General features: G+C 47.7%; 1 protein-coding gene across 1 annotated transcript in view; it reads right to left on the bottom strand.

Moving 5' to 3' along the window:
• Positions 1 to 4,565: 4,565 nt before the first annotated feature.
• The window catches only part of LOC126538868 (putative sodium-dependent multivitamin transporter), a 98,563-nt gene continuing 83,909 nt past the window's right edge, over positions 4,566 to 19,219 (bottom strand). The window contains exons 9-12 of the mRNA XM_050185593.3: positions 18,258 to 18,430; positions 14,649 to 14,752; positions 14,223 to 14,317; positions 4,566 to 4,842 (exon numbers count right to left, since the gene is read on the bottom strand). Coding sequence (XP_050041550.2) covers positions 18,260 to 18,430 — 171 coding nt within the window. The 3' untranslated portion in view covers positions 4,566 to 4,842; positions 14,223 to 14,317; positions 14,649 to 14,752; positions 18,258 to 18,259. The remainder of the gene's footprint in view (positions 4,843 to 14,222; positions 14,318 to 14,648; positions 14,753 to 18,257; positions 18,431 to 19,219) is intronic.

Here is a 19,219-nt window from a genome sequence, read left to right as displayed (position 1 = left end):
CCCGATACCCAGGTGACGGAACCGGCCGCATCCTTGCGCGAGGGCTTACACACACACACACAAACACACACACACACACACACACACATACACACACACACACACACACACACACACACACACACACACACACACACACACACACACACTTTCACGGAGCCCGCCGCCGCCCGACTGTCTTCGCAGAACTCGGGGCTTACTTCCAGAACGGTGCGTGGGAAGGGGTCTTCGTCGACGTTCCCTCGGCACTTCCCCGCTCGCGGCAGACCAGGGCGGCGGTGGCGAGTGCCGGCACAAAACCTGCTTCGAACTCGGCTCCAGCCACGGAGAGGGGAGGACGCGCGTATTGTTCTCGACACACGGTCGGCTTAGTCACGCCGTGGCTAGAGGTTTGCGGCGACGCTCCAGGAAAAGATGACGCCCGCGGTCGCAACTGATTGGCAAAACTTGCACGTCAGCGGGCCGTTCTTAACAGTGTCCGCGCGGTGATGGCGAGCGAATGTACCACGTGTTCCTAGCAGAGTTGTCGGCGCTGTTAGATTTGGCGGTGAGCGAAACATTGCGCGCATTTCCATTAAAACGGCTCAGGTGGGTCGGCGGGCGAGATGTTGAGGGCCACGAGTTGCGACAGTATCCGGCGACGTGACCAATGCGGCGACAGATGAAACATATCGGCTGGTCGTCCGCGGTTCTCCACTTAGTCGGGTTGCGATAACGTGGAGAAGAGCATGGGGGTGGAGCGAAAATAGTAGAAGGTCGTTCGTTGGTTCTGGGGTTGCTGACAGCACAGACAGAATGTAGGCCAAAGTTTTCAAGTTCCTGCCGAATGATGGCTTGCACGAGGGGAACTCGAAAAGTGGTGGCCTCATGGCTACGCGAACAGAAAGCTGCGGGCGCCATCGCGTCCAGTTCACGTCGAACGATTCGCACGACGTCCTCTGATGACGACGCATGCTGCTGTGCGGGCTGATCTTCACACGTCGATGTTGCGGCAGTATTGGGAAGTCTGGTGAATGGTACCAGGACCCGTCGGCTTTCGGCCTGCTCGAATTGTCGGCACTCTTTGATGATAGCATCAACTATAGAGCAGCTTTTGCGCATGAGTAGATTAAAGGCGTCGTCAGCAATTCGCTTGAGCACATGCCCTACCTTCTCAGCTTCTGTCATGTCGTGATCGGCTTTACGACAAGGCATCAGTGCGTCCTGGATATACGAAACATAGGACTCTGTGGGGGATTGGGCACGAGAGGCCAGTTCCTGCTTTGCGGCAATTTTACGGCCGGCTGGTTTGTGAAACAACTATGTTACCTTACCTTTGCATTGGTCCCAGCTGCTCAGCTCCTCTTCATCGTTTTCGAACCACACCTTTGCCGTGCTTCTTAGGTAGAACAACAGGTTAGCTAGCATAAGCGTAGGGTCCCCATCTGTTGATTTCACTCACACATAGCCACCGACTCTTCAACGTCGGCGCAATCAGTCCTGCAGAATGTTCCGGAATCCTTGAGTTGTACAACCACAACCGAAGGGGGCAGCGACGTAGCGGGCGATGGTGACGTTGGAGGCGGCAACGACGTCGACCTCGAGTGCTCACCGTCATTCATGGTGAGGACGGTGATGCGGCGTCCACTGCAGAGCTACATTTCCAGCCGTGGTAGCCGCACCTCCCACCAACATGTGACGGGGATGTTGGGAGTAGTAATAAGACTAATAACAATATGCAGCAGCCAGCGTGTCATTTTTGACGCAATGAGTCATTTTTAGACGCAGCCGAGGGACATCTAACTGTGGTAGTTTCAGCGACGTACTAATTGCGTACTAATTTATTTCGACTGATAAATAAACGCCGCGAAATATCACGAATACCACGTGGCTGCGCCCCCATCCAGGCTCCATCTTTGAGTCCTAGCCTTCGCAAGGATTTTCTACCATTTATGGCCTCAAACCCTCATGCTAGCGTACGGGATGTTGCCGCCAAGGTACCAATTTCCAAGTCGCCAATTTGTAGGATTCTAAATAACTCGGCCTTTCACTCGCACCACCTTAATCATTACCAATGCTTGGAAGAAAGGTACCTGCAGAATTGCCTAGGTTTCTTGAACTGGGTTCTCATGAAAGCCGATGAGCCACCGGACTTTTTGAGCAACATCATTTGCACAGATGAAGGCAATCTTTGCAGAAGTGCCCAGGTAAATTTGCATAATGCACACGTTTGAAGTGACTCCAATGCTCACTGGGTAAAGCGTACTCGGCACCAGTACCAGTGGGCGTTCAATGTTTGGTGCGGAATTTACTCCGGTGCTATAATCAGTCCCATCTTTTTCGATCATACGCTGACAGAAATGCGTTACGTGGACGAAATCCTTGAAGGAGTGATGGATGAGTTTCTCAGCAAAGTCCCGCTGTCACGTCGTCCCCTTCTGTGGTATTAGCAAACTGGGGCACCAGCACACAACAGCAGCCGAGCACGAAACTGGCTCGATGCGACTTTTCACGCGCAACAGATTAGAAGGCACGGGCCTGTAAATTTGCGGGCTAGGTCACCTGACCTCTCCACTAGATTTCTTTCTTTCGGGTTATTGAAAAGATCGTGCTTACATGATCGAGACGGATGTCAGAGAAGCTTAAGGCAAAGATAATGGATGTCCGCCATCGAATTCCAGCGTTGGCCATCAAGAAAGCCACTAAAGATACGCTTTCTTTGAAAGTTTGTGCTTCTTTGTATTTATATTTTTTATATAATCAGCTATTATGTGATTTGCCTCCGTATTTACCTTGCCCCTCCCCTCTGCAATGTACAACCGTACATTGAGGGTATAATAAATAAATAAATAAATAAATAAATAAATAAATAAAGATATGATAAACCGGCCGTACTTCTGTATAGCTGCAGGAAGAGATCTATTCGAACACGTGCTCTAGCCAGCTGTAGGTGTTCGACGGCGCTTTCGAATTCATAGATCATAAAGACACACTGAAATCTTGTGTTCTTTCTTTTTTGTGCAGACGTCCCGATTGCCAATTGGGCACACTTAGAAGTGGTTTACTTACATTTTGAACACATCTCTTTAGCCTATTTTGTAGAGAAGTTGGATATATAATTACAATTACCAAAATTAGGTCTCAGTAATAACAACATTACTCGCAACTACCGTCCACCGCACCGGAAACAATATGCACTAGGTTTTTTTCGAGTAGCGCAACTGCATTCTCTAAATCTTGGTGCATCATAGTCACTTGGGACATCCTGTATATCTTTATGACCTCTGCATGTAAGTGACAATGTTTCCATCCCTATAAATGTTGTTAATTATTAGAAACGTTTTTTTTAATGAGTCGTTGGCTTTGCTTACTGAAAAGAGAAGCAATACTAAGACATATCATTCACGTGCATTTCACACGCGGTAGGAAAAAATACTCTGCCGAAAGGGTCACTGAAGTCTGGAGATATTTTTTTTTTGTCATGCTCAAAAAAGCGCTCAAGTCAGTTGAAGCAAGGTGAACATACAGCAGCATATTCATTCTCTAGGTATAGTTTGTCCATCCCTCTAAATATAATTGGCTACCTCCTTCTCTTTCAAATATATAACAAACATTATCCTGTGCCTATATTTGAATATATTATGTACAGAATGGTGTTTACAGTGGAAATGTATAACAATGTTGAAGTGAGGAAATACAGATGAGGCAGCCGTCGCTGATGCTTCTGATGCGCTTGTCCTCCTAGTCTCAGTATTTGAAAAAAATAATGCGTAAATATGAATTAAGAAGTGTGCACGTCCTCGCCACAAAATGAAGCAGTAGGCTATTAGCCGCAATAATTTTTTAGTTAATAGGTTGAGGCAACTGAAAAAAAACTTCAGATCCTGTGGTTGACAAGACTCTGGCAATGACACTTTAGGGGGGGGAGGGGAGGGTTGTGCCCCCTTTGGAAAACTCCGGAGAGGGCTCGGGCCCCGGAGACTTCGCCCCCCCCCCCCCACCCTTTGTGGGCACCTATGGTCGAGCTCACGTCGCGGGTCCACATTTGCCTTATACCTCCCCTTACTTGGCACAGTGCCGTTGCGGTGACTCGAAAGAGCTATTGCGTTTTCTACCCTTACTTCTACTTCCCACCCCAACCTTGTGCGGCCATATTGAGAACTGCCTGTGAGTGAATGAGTGTGTGACCTCTTATCAATACCCCTGTTTTGCACCCGCTTTCTCATCCCACCTCACAAGAAACATTACGAAAATCATTGCTAATCTCCCCCCCCCCCCCCTTCCCACCGAGGCAGTGTGACCCACTATAAGATGGCGCGATGGCGCGTCGCCACAGCGCCGGCTCGAAAGCGGCGGATCGCGGTGTGTGCTGCCCAGCACTGCGTGTTCTGTATGCGGTTGCCTGTTGTTGAAATAAGGCAGCAGCTGCATTCAAAGATCGCATTGCCAAGAAGCGTAATCGTCGGCCAATTTTTTTTCCCCGAATGATCTACCACATTTATGCTGCAACAGAACTGCTTGGTGGCCTAGTTGGTACTTGCTAAAAGACATGTTTTTAGCCGGAAGTTAAAACACACAAGGAAGTGTGCAGGTTTTACGCTGTTTTATTGTAATTTTCCTGCGATGGGCCTTCCCATCAACAAAGACATCTTGCACTAAATTACAGTTATCTATATTTGAAACTATGTATCTGTGCCTGACTTAGACGACTTGTGTTATGCATTCAGAATGCTCAACGGCGTCGGTCTTAGGCATTTTCTTTGCTCCATTCCTCGAAAACAAACTGGTGAGAGCCGTGCATTCTTCGTCATCGCAATGGCCGGCTGAGGGTTTTCCCCCATCCTGTGTCCTTGCTTCGTGAAACTGCACAAGACAAAGAAGAGAAGATAATGCATTTAAGAAATCTTTCAAAACAGTTCACCCGCTTCTAGTCAAGGTGTGCATTGACCAGAACTTTTGCAAAGGCGGTGTGAGCGTCTGCTAAGGCCGTGTTAATATAATATAAGCATAACAATCAGACGCAAGAAGGCAGTGAGAATAGTGCTGTAAACGCCGGTTTGGTGATATCATTGCGGAGGTCAGGAGGAAACTGCGCAGATGGGAAGACCATAAAATGTGTGGAGTGAAACCCTTGGTCTGTCGCGTAATTGGTAGCGTACGGACTCGTGTTAGCGCCGCATCCACAACTTGGCAGCCCAAAATTTGGAGAAAGAATTTTCAAAGTATAAGCAATCACGTTCAGTGCCCCGATGCCGCGCGCGGGCGTCGGCGAATTTTCACGCGCTGCGTACTTCCGCATGCCGCTACTAGATTGCGAGAGCCGAGGTGTGCACAAGATCCCGGAGTTGCGGCAGTAACCTGCTGAGCCGGCAGCATTTTGGCCAAGGTTGGGTGCCCTGTAAGGGCCGCACTTCGCGCAAATTGTGAAAAAAAAAGAATAATGCGGCCCTTACGCGAGCCTATACCGTATGTGCCAAAGCGACCAGACCATGCTTAAAAATGATTGAGGAAAAAAATTGATTATTGACGCTAGGGTAGTTCATAACAGTCATTACAATTCATTCACAAAACTTCTATAGAACTCACCGCACGTTAACTGTCGACGGTAATGCGTTTAGGATTGAATTGATGTAGCGACACCGTGTAATGCCATTGTCGAAACGAGTTATCTATGAAGCGTGTATTGTTGCGGGAGTCCCCTTTGGCGCTTTCACTCGGCGCTTTGCCTCCGAAGTGCTCCGCCCGCCGTTACATGCGAACGCATAGAAACGCGTCACACGAAAACCGGGCTCCGCTCTCGCGCTTCGTTCTTAGGGCGCCTCGATACCAAGCGGCAGGCCTGCCGTCGAGGCACTATGCTCGTTCTGGACACGCCGCGCCATCTATTGGCGCGGCCAAGACCTCCGCGCATGGCCGCCGAGAAGTGAAGCGTGGCGCGCCGGTGACCGCGAACGCTGAGAATTGTTGCTTCGCTTGCCGCACACCCAGCGCCACATACACAGTGCATCTGTGGCGCAACCTGCTAAAGGTCCGGGTTGCTCTTCTTGAATATCCCTTGTGGCATGGGTTTGATTCCGCTCAGCATAGGATAAGCTTCAGAAATATTTTTCGTATTTCCAGAGTGGCACATACATAGTTACCGAAGTTGACGTCAAATACGTTTATGGAAGAGCAGCAAACATCTACTGGCGCATAACCAGTCACCCAAGCTGGCATCAAAGATGTTCACTGAAGGCCAAAACAGACCCGGCGGCACATGGCAAGCGCTTCAAGTCGAGGTCGAATAGTTTCATTGAACAGCGGTACCTACCGAGTACCGCATGTACAGCTGAGCCAACTACGGTGCAACTACTGCACCGTGGTTGGCCGGAGCTCGGAAAAAGTACGTACTAAACGGTAGTACTGCTTAACTGAAACAGCATTTGTTTAGCAGAACAACTCGAACCGCCACTGCTTCAAGGGGCGTTTGTAGCTGTAAACGCTGAGAGGAAATACTTTTACGAATAAAAATGGCAACACCGCCTGATGATACGACAGCCTCATCGCGATCTTTGCGAAACTCGACATACGGTCGGAGAAAGTTTGTGTGTTGTGGTTTTAAGTGTGTTTCCTGTAGACACAGCACTTTTAGATTGTGTTTTTGGATAAGCTCTTGCACGTCATCAAGGTTCCTAAGAAGACCTCTGACGTTCCATTGAATTATTGGTGTACCCATATTGGAAGTAAATAGGTGCTGTGTATACGGAAACAGACGTATTAATTACAGAGATTTCCGAGCTTAGGTTCCAGAACTCTTTCGAGGCCGTGTAACCGGGGTTTTGCTCTTTTTGAAGCGTTCGAGGGACCCTCGCCGCTCCTTAGGCGCTTGGTGCGCCTTGAGGATAGGTGTAGTGGCCATTGCCTCTTGCGAGGCGCCGGACACGTGCTCTTGCGAGCGAGAAGTTTCCCGAGAGGGTCCCGCCTTGGAGGGCAAGACCCCTGCGCGCACCAGCCCGGAGGTCGATGGGGCTCCCTGAGTGATTTGGCTGCGCCCACCTTCGGGGTTGGTAGTCCCTTCTGTTCGGTTGGTGGAGCAGCGCTAGCTGCGACCACCGTGGGGCCAGATGGCGTAACTGCCGACTCACTGCTTGTGGGTCGGACAGCCGCCGGAGACCGTTGTGACGCTGCCCCCTGACGCGCCACTTCGGCAAAGCTTTTCTTTGGCAGGTATGCTACCCGCCTCCGTGCCTCTTTGAACGATATATTCTCTTTTACCTTTATCGTTACAATTTCTTTTTCCTTCTTCCAGGAGGGGCACGACCGCGAGTACGCGGCGTGATCCCCGTCACAGTTTACACAGTGGAGAGAGTTCTTACAAGCTTCAGTGGCGTGTTCAAGGGCACTGCATTTCGCACATGTTTGGCGGCCCCGGCAGCTCTGCGAACTGTTGCCGAAACGCTGGCATTTGAAGCATCTTAGGGGATTTGGCACATATGGTCTGACACGGAGCTTGATGTACCCGGCCTCTACAGACTTGGGGAGAATACTTGAACCGAATGTGAGTATTAGGTGCTTGGTCGCAATTTCTTTACCATCCCGCCTCAGTTTAATTCTCTTGACGTTGACAACATTCTGCTCACTGAAGCCCTCCAGGAGCTCAGCCTCTGTCAGCTGGAGCAAATCACCATCCGAGACAACGCTGCGGGTGGTGTTCAGAGTACGGTGTGGAGTTACTGTCACGGGAACATCTTCAAATGATACTAGACTGGTCAACTTTTCGTATTGTTTCTGATCATGCAGCTCTAACAGGAGATCGCCACTTGCCAGTCTTGATACCTTGTACCCTGGACCAAGGACATCAGTTAGAGACTTGGAAAGTAGAAAAGGGGAAATGTTTCGTACTTGTTTATCGGATTTTTCTGAGTGGATCACATGGTACCGTGGGAAGTTCGGTCTTTGACGTCCAAGGAACTGGAAAACTTCATCGGTGCGCCCTCTTTTGTGAGGGCGATCAGGAAGCGGAGGGAAGGAGGCTGCCAGAAAGGAATTGAAATTTCGGCAATAACGCCAGCCACCCACTGTGGAGCCCTACAAGGGGACGTTACAAGGACTGTAAAAACACGTCCTGCAAACGCCAGGTGTACGTTATCACTATAACCCAATATGAGATAACCTAGGTTGGTTATTCACACAAGGTTAACCCTTGCTGCCTGGAAAATTAGAAGTGAGCGGAAGCTAGAAGACAGGAAAGATGGAAAGTGAGAGAAAGACGAAGGTTGGAGGGAGAGCGTGAGACAGGAAAAGGCAACTACCGATTCCCCCCGGGTAGGTCAGTCCGGGGGTGCCGTCTACGTGAAGCAGAGGCCAAAGAGGGGTGTTGCCTCCGCCGGGGGGCCTTAAAGGTCCGAACACCCGGCATCAGCTCCACCCCCAGGATCCCCCTTTCCCCGGACACGGCTAAGCCGCGCACGGCTACACGCGGGAGGGTCCAACCCTCGTGTGCTCGGGTACGTGATGTCGCAACACACCAAACGCCTGCTGACGCAGACGCTCCTGCGGGGGGGGTGGTGGGGGGGGGCTTTCTTTGTTGGGATTTTGTTGCATTCTTTATGGAGGACTACGGTGGCTGTAGAGCCGCTATAGATATCTTTCAGTATTTTTACATACGACTCGTCTACACCCTGATTCCGCAATACCTGCACGACTGCTGAGGTTTCGACTGAATCAAACGCTTTCTCCTAATCAATGAAAGCTATATATAAGGGTTGGTTATATTCCGCACACTTCTCTATCACCTGATTGATAGTGTGAATATGGTCTATTGTTGAGTAGCCTTTACGGAATCCTGCCTGGTCCTATGGTTGACGGAAGTGTAAGGTGTTCCTCATTCTATTTGCAATTACCTTAATAAATACTTTGTATGCAACGGACAGTTAGCTGATCGGTCTATAATTTTTCAAGTCTTTGGCGTCCTCTTTCTTATGGATTAGGATTATGTTAGCGTTTTTCCAAGATTCTGGTACGCTTGAAGTCATGAGGCATTGCGTATACAGGGTGGCCAGTTTTTCTAGAACAATCTGCCCACCATCCTTCAACAAATCTGCTGTTACCTGATCCTCCCCGGCTGCCTTCCTCCTTTGCATAGCTCCCAAGGCTTTCTCTACTTCTTCCGCCGTTACTTGTGGGATTTCAAGTTCCTGTCGACTATTCTTTTTAGAACTGTATATGCTACATTTGTCCTAACTTCACTGAGCCCTATTATATCTGATTTACTGCCCTCTAATTCCTCCAATACCACTGCTAGACTCACCTCACTAGATAAACAGGCCTGGAGTGCGGCCTGATCCCGGTGACCAAAACCAGTAACGCACTCCCTCACCAGAGCAGGATTGGCCACCCTGGTGCAGTACTTGGCCACAACCTCCCATATGAACACAACAATCAAAGATGAAGTCATCATGACTTAATCTACGGGCCAGTCCGCGAAAAGTTGGTTGCATGCGCAAATCTACCACTCAAAAAGTAGAAAATGACTAACACTAAAGGAAAGCAGAAAGAGACTGCGACGTTATTTGAATGGAACTGTAGGAATATTAGAAACAAGATAGGGAAGTTCCAACTATACGTTGATAAACTGGACCAGAAACCGGATATCATAGCGTTAGAATAGACCAACGGCCGGGCCAAGCCCGCGGGATACATTACGTATACGGACCCTAGCGAAAAGGGTACTGCGATCTTGGTCCGCAGCAACGTGGCGGCCACACAGCACGTGACCGCTCAGCGAGGCTGCGGACATACGCTCATCGAAATTCACAGCAGAAGAGTGGGGGTGGACAAGAACATTTTCGTCCTGAATGCTCACTCTCGGCAGTCCAGCAGGGTCATTGACTTTGAAGGCACCATATTGGACTGCATTAAAGAAGCAAGAACAAGACCGATTTTAGTGCTAGGAGATTTAAACGCGGCCTATACCTTGTGGGGTTACAAATATTAGTCCAAAAGAGGAAACCAATTGGTAAAAGCTATAGAGGATCACGACATGGAGGTGGTTAACGAACCGGGCGTGCCAACCAGCACAGGCACTAGCACGGTCAGAGACACCACTGCTGATTTGAGGCTAGTTCAGGGGAACCCCGACATTACGTGGCGGAACACGGGGGAAAATCTTGGCTCAGATCACGACATAATTTGTGTAACCCTCGGGGGGACCAACATCAAGGCGAAACTGGGTCAAACCAACATTACAGACTGGGACCGGTTACGTAGAATGCATGAGGCGTGGGACAAAAAGCAACGCGAATTTGTAACGAAATTTACGCAGAAGATTAGTACGACTACGCAAGTTCTCTTCGTAGACAGCAGGCTAAGCCCCATGTGGGCGCTCAGGCACGGTCTTACACGAAAGTGGAAGAGCCAAAGACGTAACAAGAAGCTTCACAGACGTATACATGCGCTCAACAAGCAGGTGACCGAGTATGCGGAACAATTATGCAGGGAAAAGTGGATGAAGGTTTGTGACGACCTGCAAGGCACACTGTCAACGAAGAAGACTTGGAAGCTGTTGCGGCACCTCATAGATTCGTTAAAAAGCAAGAGCGCATGCGCTCGAGACCTCACAAGAACGATCAACAGTTACGACGGGGACGGGGAGAAGCTCATTCATGAACTAGCCCAGGAAACAGACGAACAGCGCGCCGAACGAATCGCTAAACGCCGTGACATAGCTAGACAATCAGATTAACCTGGACTTGTATCAAGATTAACCAAGGCTAACCATTCTATGCTTTAGCTTCGCTACGTATATCCTGGCACAGCCGAGCTAAGCCACTGTTATTTCTCGAACTCGCATCTTACACTACGCACTTGCGCAGCTTCTCTGTGAGACAACTAGGGATCATATTTGTCGACATAATCTGAGAAGCTTTTTCAATACCCGCTAGTTAGACCTGGATTTTTTTTTCGTGAAAATTTCACTTTTCTTGCCAGTGAACTTGAGCTCTGCCCTACTCAGTGACTGAAGTACACAAGCGAGATGCTGTGAGTGCTCATTTCCATTCCTGGAGTATATTAGTATAAAGTCGATGTACTCGTCACAAAATTTATGCAGAAACGGTATTAAGATATCGTTCATCATTTTTTGGCACCAAGCGGGTGAACTCGGGAAACAGGGGCACTCCACAAGGGGCTGTGCTCCCAACCATGCTATTGAATTTACCTGTGTCCAAGGTTGCAAGAAAGTTGGAGAAAATTGAGGGTATACATTATGTGGTATATGCCACGACATAACCATATGGAGTGCCAAGGGTAATGTAGGACACACAGAGACCACATTAAAGGAAAGTTTATATGTTGCAGAGAACACACTGAAAGACATGGGGTTGAAATGCTCGACAGCCAAATCAGAACACTTGGACATTAAACATCGCAGAAGAGGTCGTAAACCAAGAGGCTACATTCCGGAAGATGAGCCAAGAGTGTGCTTATACACTCGTGGAGTATCCGCAATCAGGCTAGTTGAAAGAAACCAAGGTTCTCGGGTATCGCATAGAAGAAAACAACGCTAACTATATAACAATACAACATTTCTCGAATAAAACAGATGAAGTCACGAGGTTACTAAGGAGAATTAAGAGTAGACACAGAGACTTAGGAGAAGACAGCGCTTCGAGGCTAATACACGCCTTTGCTCTGTCAGTTTACCTAAGTGGCTGGATTATTCAAATGGAAGCAGGTAGAACTTAACAAGATTGCTCTGGTGCTCAGAAAGCTTGTTATAGTAGCACTAGGGATACTGAGTAACGCTGCAACCGACAAACTCATGAGGCTAGGGGTGCACAGCACACTGGAAAAAATCTCGGACGCCTAACAGCTAGCGCAACACGAAAGATTGTCAAAAACACGAGCTGGAAGGAACACATTACAAAGAATAGGTGTAGAACTGAATACATCAAGGAGTTCAATAGAGGCTGAAGTAGAATTCAGGACTTAAGTTAGTAACAAGATCAGAACCAACCCTCTCCCCAGAAACATGCATCCAGAATATATCAAAAAGAGATAGGCAAGCGCTAAAGCACTCTTGCATGAAATAGAGCAGTGGCAACAACTGGCAGTTATAGCTGACGCTGCCTGGGTGGAAGGTAAGGAAGCATATACAGCAATTGTATAAAGTTCTCGAGGAAAAGTGCAAGACGCTATCACTATTTTTACCAACGACGCCATAGTGGCTGAACAAGCGACAGTTGCTCTAGCCATCTGGAGTAATAAGTGGGCCTGCATTTACAGTGATTCAAAATCCGCTGCAAAGTGTTCTAATGAAGGCTATAGCTGGAGTTGCAGCTAAACTTTTTGAACCACAATGGGGGTTTTGAAAACTGAAAACCGGTGGTTTAGTGTGCAGATGGGAAAGTGGACGATACTCCGGTAAACCTCAAGGAGGTTGCTCATGACCTGGCACGAAGACTTGCTAACCGTGGCAGTCACAACGGAGCTGTTCACGATCAAGCCAAGGACGCAGGCAATTCCCATTGCCACATTCAAAACTGAACAGGGCTTAGGCAGTCTGGCAGCGCTTATTGCAAACAGGTACATATCCCTCGCCGTACCACATCAATAAAATATATCCAGAGAGAGAGAGATCAAGATGGACTGCAACAATTATAATGGCATTATTGGAATCAGACCAATGCTGGCGGGGTATCCCGCGACTCTCCCCAACCTTGTTGAAATATGGACACAGTGGGAAAAAAGGATTCAAAGCCCATTGTTTCAAGACCAACTAAGGGCCGTCCAGAGGGCCCATGATGCCGCTGAAGGGCCTGACTTTACAGTGCCAACGGGGCAGCAACCCGCCTTCGCTAAAAAGTCGAGCCTCCGGACCTCATTTCAACACAAGTTTTCACAGAAGCACACCAATGTGGTGAATTGTTCCATTCAAATGGGAGACAATTATATCCGCAGACGGCGAAAGGACTTATGAGGCAGGATATTTCTTGTAGCCTTAAGAACGGGGAACTTGCTAAAATCCTTTACATAAATGAATACACAAGAACACTACTACCAACCGTCTCAATGACGACGGAGTCTATTCGCGGCACACGAAAAGAAAAAAAGCTCCGTCGGCTTGTTGCAGACTTCCTTGCAGTCCACGCACAGCCGGAGGCTGACGTAATTCTTAGGGAGAATGGTTTGCAAGCTTCGCAGCTGACGAAGTTATCATAAGCCAGAATTCTATCAGAAGTCAATCATATGGAAGCTTGATAATCAAGCAACTTCAATTCTCCAAAATAAAGAACACACATTGCCGTATATAATCCTGCACCATCTAATGGGTTTAACGGGAATAGATCGGTTCCTACGCAATCATCTATTACATAAGATTCAGGGCAGTAGTCATAGAGAGAACACGTTCTTTCTTTTTGGCGTGTGAAGAAGGACCAAGACTACTATGGCAACCTATGAGAAATGAGTTACCAGTGATCCATCATGCCGAAAGAAGCACCGTCACAGCTTCAATTTTTCGCCGCTTTTTGACCACCTGAATATTACTGTAGATATGGGCTGTGTAGCCGCCGCTTTCGTTCATGATTGTAAAGAAGGACTGGGAGCACTTATGCCGATGGGAGCAAACGGTAGGAAGGGGCCACTGAAAAGCGAACCCTGCAAATTCTCGACTGCGTGCTAGCTTAGGGAAACCTCCGCTGCAATAAAATATATTAAAAATGGGGTTTCTTTCCCCGGGGTCAATGGTGGACTCGTCAATTGTTGACATGATGAAGACCTTGTGGTATGAACTCTGTAGTAATTCCACATTGTAGAATTAGGTTCCTCATGCGCTGTTCCCAAACGCATTGATGCATCTTTAGTTAAAAGTTCCCTCGATCACCTAAAACTGTTTATCTACACAAAATGAAACTAGACCATAATTTAACGATACCAGACACATACCTTAGCGGCATGCACAAGAGGCACTGAAATGCGTCACTGGCACCAACCTGACGCATCTTCGGCAGGCTTTTCGCACACTTTTATGCAAAATAGTGATTTCAATCTCGAAATTCATCAATCCAACCTATATTTAGACAAAACCTATATGTGTTTTGAATTTACGTCTTAAGTTATGCGTGTGGCTAATGTTAGTATTTTGGGTAGTTCCGCCAGCCGCTTGTGCCGTAGTGAGCCCATGCTCAGGCTGCTATTTTTTTTTCGGCTTTCACTGCCTTCATACGACAGATACGAACAATTCCATAGGAAAGTCCCCTCACCTGAACGATACGTCGAGAAAACTTGAAGCGTCTCAAGATGTTCAAAAACGGGGTACTGGTTAGATGCAAGTTGTTCTTCGTTTCCTTAGCCCCACCTGCCACAAATAAAATGGCGGTTCAAGTACACAATGATTAAAGAGTAAATGTCAGGAAACTCAGTGGCGCTTTGGCAGAAAATTTCCGGAAGAAAAGGTAGCCCCATTATCAGCAGGCAACAGCATTGCATTTCTGCACTACTGTCAGCTGTAGAGATCCTACGGTAAAACGCGGTTTCTATAGCCCAGCGGCAGCGTATGAAAACTCACAAAAAAGGAGTATTCATTGAGGCATCCATGATAACCACATTTTCAAATAACTAAGCAATCAATCAGGCCTTTCCGCACAATCTACGACGTTAACTAGCTGAAAACTCAAAAGAGCACTTACCTGTGACAAGGCTGAAGACTGTGCCCAGAATAATCGTGAGTAGCTCACCAGACAGGGCCATCCAGTAGAAAGACAATCGGTATAGCGGGAAGACGTAAGGGAGGCTGCACAAGATATTGGGATAGCGCAATAACATGTAAATTTTAGGGTGCTTCACCATGTACATTATGACTGTAAATGCCCCGCAGGGTAAATAATAAGTGGTCCTCTAGGAGCATAAACGTACCTAAATGTTACTGAAGGCCACTGAAGTGTTCACACCCTGAAGAGCTCCGACTAAGTAACGGTCAGCGTCAAGTTGCTTGTTTTCAGAGGCGCCAAGCTGGGATAATGCATCAGCCAAGATAACTCGGTTAAGACGCACACTTATATGGGTATTACTGCGATGACCCTAGTGTAGGCTACTCCGAACGTGATACAAGCTAGATGACCGTCCCACCTTAATCAAGTTGTACGTAGCCTACAACGCCTTTAAAAAGAGGCGCCACTCAATGGTGAAAGTGAACACGTTAGCTTGAGCACCCGTCCATTGACAAACACTTATTACGAATGAAGGGCTTTGTGTTTTCCGGTCCTGGGACCATACTCCCGAATTGTTCTGTTAGGCTAGGGCAAGGTATGAAATCTGGCACTACACAATTGGAACAGATTGTGCGGGGTCGTTAAAGGCGGCCAGGTAACATAACACAGTTCTTTTACGCGAATAAGCACATTTCCATTCGGCTTCAGAGGCCAAATTCAAATCAACTCTTAATGCAATACTTGGTCCTCGGGCGTCACGCGTTTTCCAGTTAATCGAGGACGCGCGAATAACAAAGGGTGTGCGAATACTGAAATTTTAGAATACGAATAGAATAGCGCGTGCTCTTTGTCTCCTATTTATTTAGATTCAATGTTATCGAGTACTTCTTCCTGCGAAATAATATAAAGGACAGCTGTAGTTCCCACAGGCTGCATGCGAAAGGACGGATGGAAGTGCGTGTTCTTCCGAATAATTTTGTGACTTGGATAAAAGTAGGCAAAACAAAAGGAAACATATCTTTAGGTAATATATTCTTACGGGGTTAAAAACAGTCAGAGGTGTATTTACAGAATATTTACAATAATTATAGCAGCTGACAAGATGGTGGACAGCGCGCGAAGACCAGAACATCGTCTTCTTCCGACGATGATTAAAGCATCTTCTTCGTCAGCGTGTCACATGACCCCCGGCGGCTGAAGCACCGGCTCGGTGCTGGTTAGGAGGCGGGCGAATGATACAACTTAAGACGTGCGACGTGGACCACGTCGGAGCGATGCTGAACCACGGTTGGCTCAAGAGGGGCGATTTCGTACGTGACGTCGGTTACTTGACGCAAGCCACGGTAAGGGCTGGAGTACCGTGAAAGTAACTTCTCCGAGAGGCCAACGCGTACTCCTCGCCCCCAATATTGCAGTGGTACAAGCAAAACCACATTACTTTCTCCGAGCACGTTGTGGGTGGAGAGGGCAACGAGCGGTGCGCACAAACAGCAAAACAGGTTTTGCGTCGCTGACGTCACGTAATGGCGGCGGTTGTGGCGACAATCAACTGCGATGTGGGAAACACGACGATGGGGGACTGTCACCCGGGGCCTAGCGGTTTGCTTGGTGGGCCTCGAAAGTACGCTACGGCTTCGGATGCTCGCCAAGCGAGAAACGAAGTGCGACGTGCGAAGTGGCGGGAGAAAGGCGTTCGACCACGAGTGCTGCTTTCCCCTGCTCAGAGAATGCAACGTAATTGTGTTTGGCTTTTGTTACACATTTGTAACACTCACTGGCGACAACCATGCTGCACTTTTCGATAGTGCATGCTCGTATGTGTCGTTCAGGAGGTCTACCTAAAGCGCCACACGTGTACTTCACACTGCGGCTCGTTATGTCTTGCAAGAAGTCTGGCCTATCCGATGGTATAACTTAATGTATTACCAAGTGTGCAGCAGGCTATAGTTTTCACGTTTTACAGGAGTATACCATGCTGCCAAACTTTTTTAAACAACGCGTCGTTTGAAGTACATAAGCCACAAAAAAATCACAAACAACACAAACTTCGACATACGCGCTAGCCGTGTACAAACAGCACAGCTGTCAACAGCAGGAACCGATCGACGGATGTTGGCGGCGGCGCTGCTGTCGCGTGGGTTGGCATCCAAGCGACGGGCTTTACCACGCTTGCTGCCCCACGGCAATGGATTGCGCATGCCGCCCCTGAACACACTACCCCCATCCAGTACATTATACTACGCATAAAGAAATAGTTATTCATGCGGGACAATGTTGTTTTAAAGCGAGTAGCTTCCTTTGGCTCTTTCGACAATTTTAGTTGGTGGTGGATGGTCAGACCTGGAAATAAACGCGTACATTTATTTGTTTGTTCTTTCTTTCATTGGGGCCATTCGGTTCCATCTATACATTTTTTTTTCATCCAGCTGCGCTTTCCTTTGCAGCCATGTTGATATGAGAATCCAGCAAGAAAAAAAAGTGACATGGCTATAGAGGGAGCGCTAAAGGCAAAGAGCCACCGAAATGAGCAATTGCTAGTTCCACCACGACGGTGACACCACGTGGTTTACGTCATCTAAAGTCGACGACGCTACCGGCGATCACTAAATTGGATAATTGGGCTAGTTGGCGTGGCGTAGAGACGGGTGCTCGATCAGCTAATATATAAAAGGTAAAGAGCAGAAATGAAAGGACACAAACGCTGCACTCGCAATTAGTTTTTATTAAAAAAGAACGTAGCCTTAAGCTGGCAAACCATGTTACCCATGTGACAGGAAAATCATTTTGTAACGGAAAGTTATTAGGTAAACATACTTCTCTTTTTAGTAAATTGGGCCTCAACGTTTAAGACTGCCTTCCGAAAACGATAAATATTCATTGTGCAACATTACCGATGACTGACGGATAGTTGACTCGTTACGCTAAGGCTATGTGAAAAGCCTCGATAATTTACCTCATCAGCTGATCCTCCTGGTGTGACTGTATTGTAGTGTCATGGGATAATTGTAAGTAACCGCACGTGGTGCAATGATCTCTCAAATTTCAATGGATAATATTTTACAGCGGCTGCTTATGTTCTAACAAACGAGTATCATCACAACGACCAGTCTGGCCTATGTACACGTAAGACCGCACGTTAGGAGCAAACAAGAAACCAAAGCTTTGCTCCATTTAAGCAAAATAGGCAAATGCTGAATCCTGCATTTTCCATCGTCATGTCGAGTCGGTTTTTTGACAAGTTATGGTCAACTTTATGGCGAAAACGACGACAAGAACACGGAGGAAGCTCGTATGCTGCGGACCCTTGATCTAATCCTTGGGGGCGAGAATCTGATTTTGATTTTCAACTACTTTCGGGAAAACGACCTGACGATAAATTTTATAAAGTTATTGATACGAAAGCCGAAGGTATCCTTTATAGACAGCGCTGTAAAAAAGAGTGACAGCGCTGTTGTATACACGCAGCGGCCACGGAGATGTTAAGACACCTTCTGGCAAAAGCCTGTCTCTGCACTTTCCTAGCAGTAAGAGCTTCATTTACTTTTTTTGTGAACACACTTGTACGGCCAACGATGCTAAGCTGGTTACCTTTAAGCCATGGATTCTTCGACCCTTTCCGTGGGACCGGTGTCATTGGTCACAAGCGGGCACCGGTCCATGGTGCCGGCAATCACAGGTGGAGCAGGCATGGCCGATAGTCCTCTGCCTACGGCGTGCCACAACTGTAGTGCGCAGACCAGCAGGCACGCCCACGCTGCACCCTGAACGGATGTCAACATCTGTCATTCAAGTACTACGGTACACTTTATTTGATATCAAGTCTCTAGATGTTTGCGAAACAGGAAACAGTGGGCAAGAATGTTTGGCTTGTGCTGTTTTTAGAGACAGTTACAAAACTATGGAGGCCATAAATCAGTGCAAATATCTGGGTGGGGGAGGGGGGTATTTCATGGCCGCCTTACGTGGTAGCAGTTTGTTGAAGATCAAATTTTAGTTGAAACCGTTATGAGGGCAAGGAATAGATATTAGCAGAAAAAGGTTCACGCAACATGTGGCTCTAAATAGTGTGCACACATATTGGGGCTTATATATGATCCAATAAAATAGTAAGGCAACGCATTTCCTGAAGGCTGTGCGCCCGGTATTTTCAGGTCAGAAATGGCATGCGCGTCATAACCATGCCATTGAATTCTTGACATAAGCTAGCTTGCGCATAGTTCTCAATATATGCAACAAAAAGAAAAATAGAGATGAACATTGTTGTGTGACAAAGACATGCCCCAAAAGGTGTAAATTATTTTTCAAGCGTCGCTTCCCGCGAAACCATCAGAGCAAGGCCAGACCTATTTTAAATGCACGGATGTACGGATTAGATAGGGAAGGTTAGGCTCGACTGCAACAATGTGTAAGTCAGCGAGCAATAGACCTGAGAAACGTTGGGACCGGTGGCAGTAACAACAGAAGCGCTTTTAAAGAGAAAGCTTTACTGGCCGCGAACTTGCGATTTCGCCATGGCCGTGCTCCGAGGAGGCACGTGACATCACACCGCG

The sequence above is a fragment of the Dermacentor andersoni genome, chromosome 8, assembly GCF_023375885.2.
Source record: "Dermacentor andersoni chromosome 8, qqDerAnde1_hic_scaffold, whole genome shotgun sequence".
Lineage (NCBI taxonomy): Eukaryota > Metazoa > Arthropoda > Arachnida > Ixodida > Ixodidae > Dermacentor > Dermacentor andersoni.
This window is presented reverse-complemented; position numbering and strand designations above follow the sequence as displayed.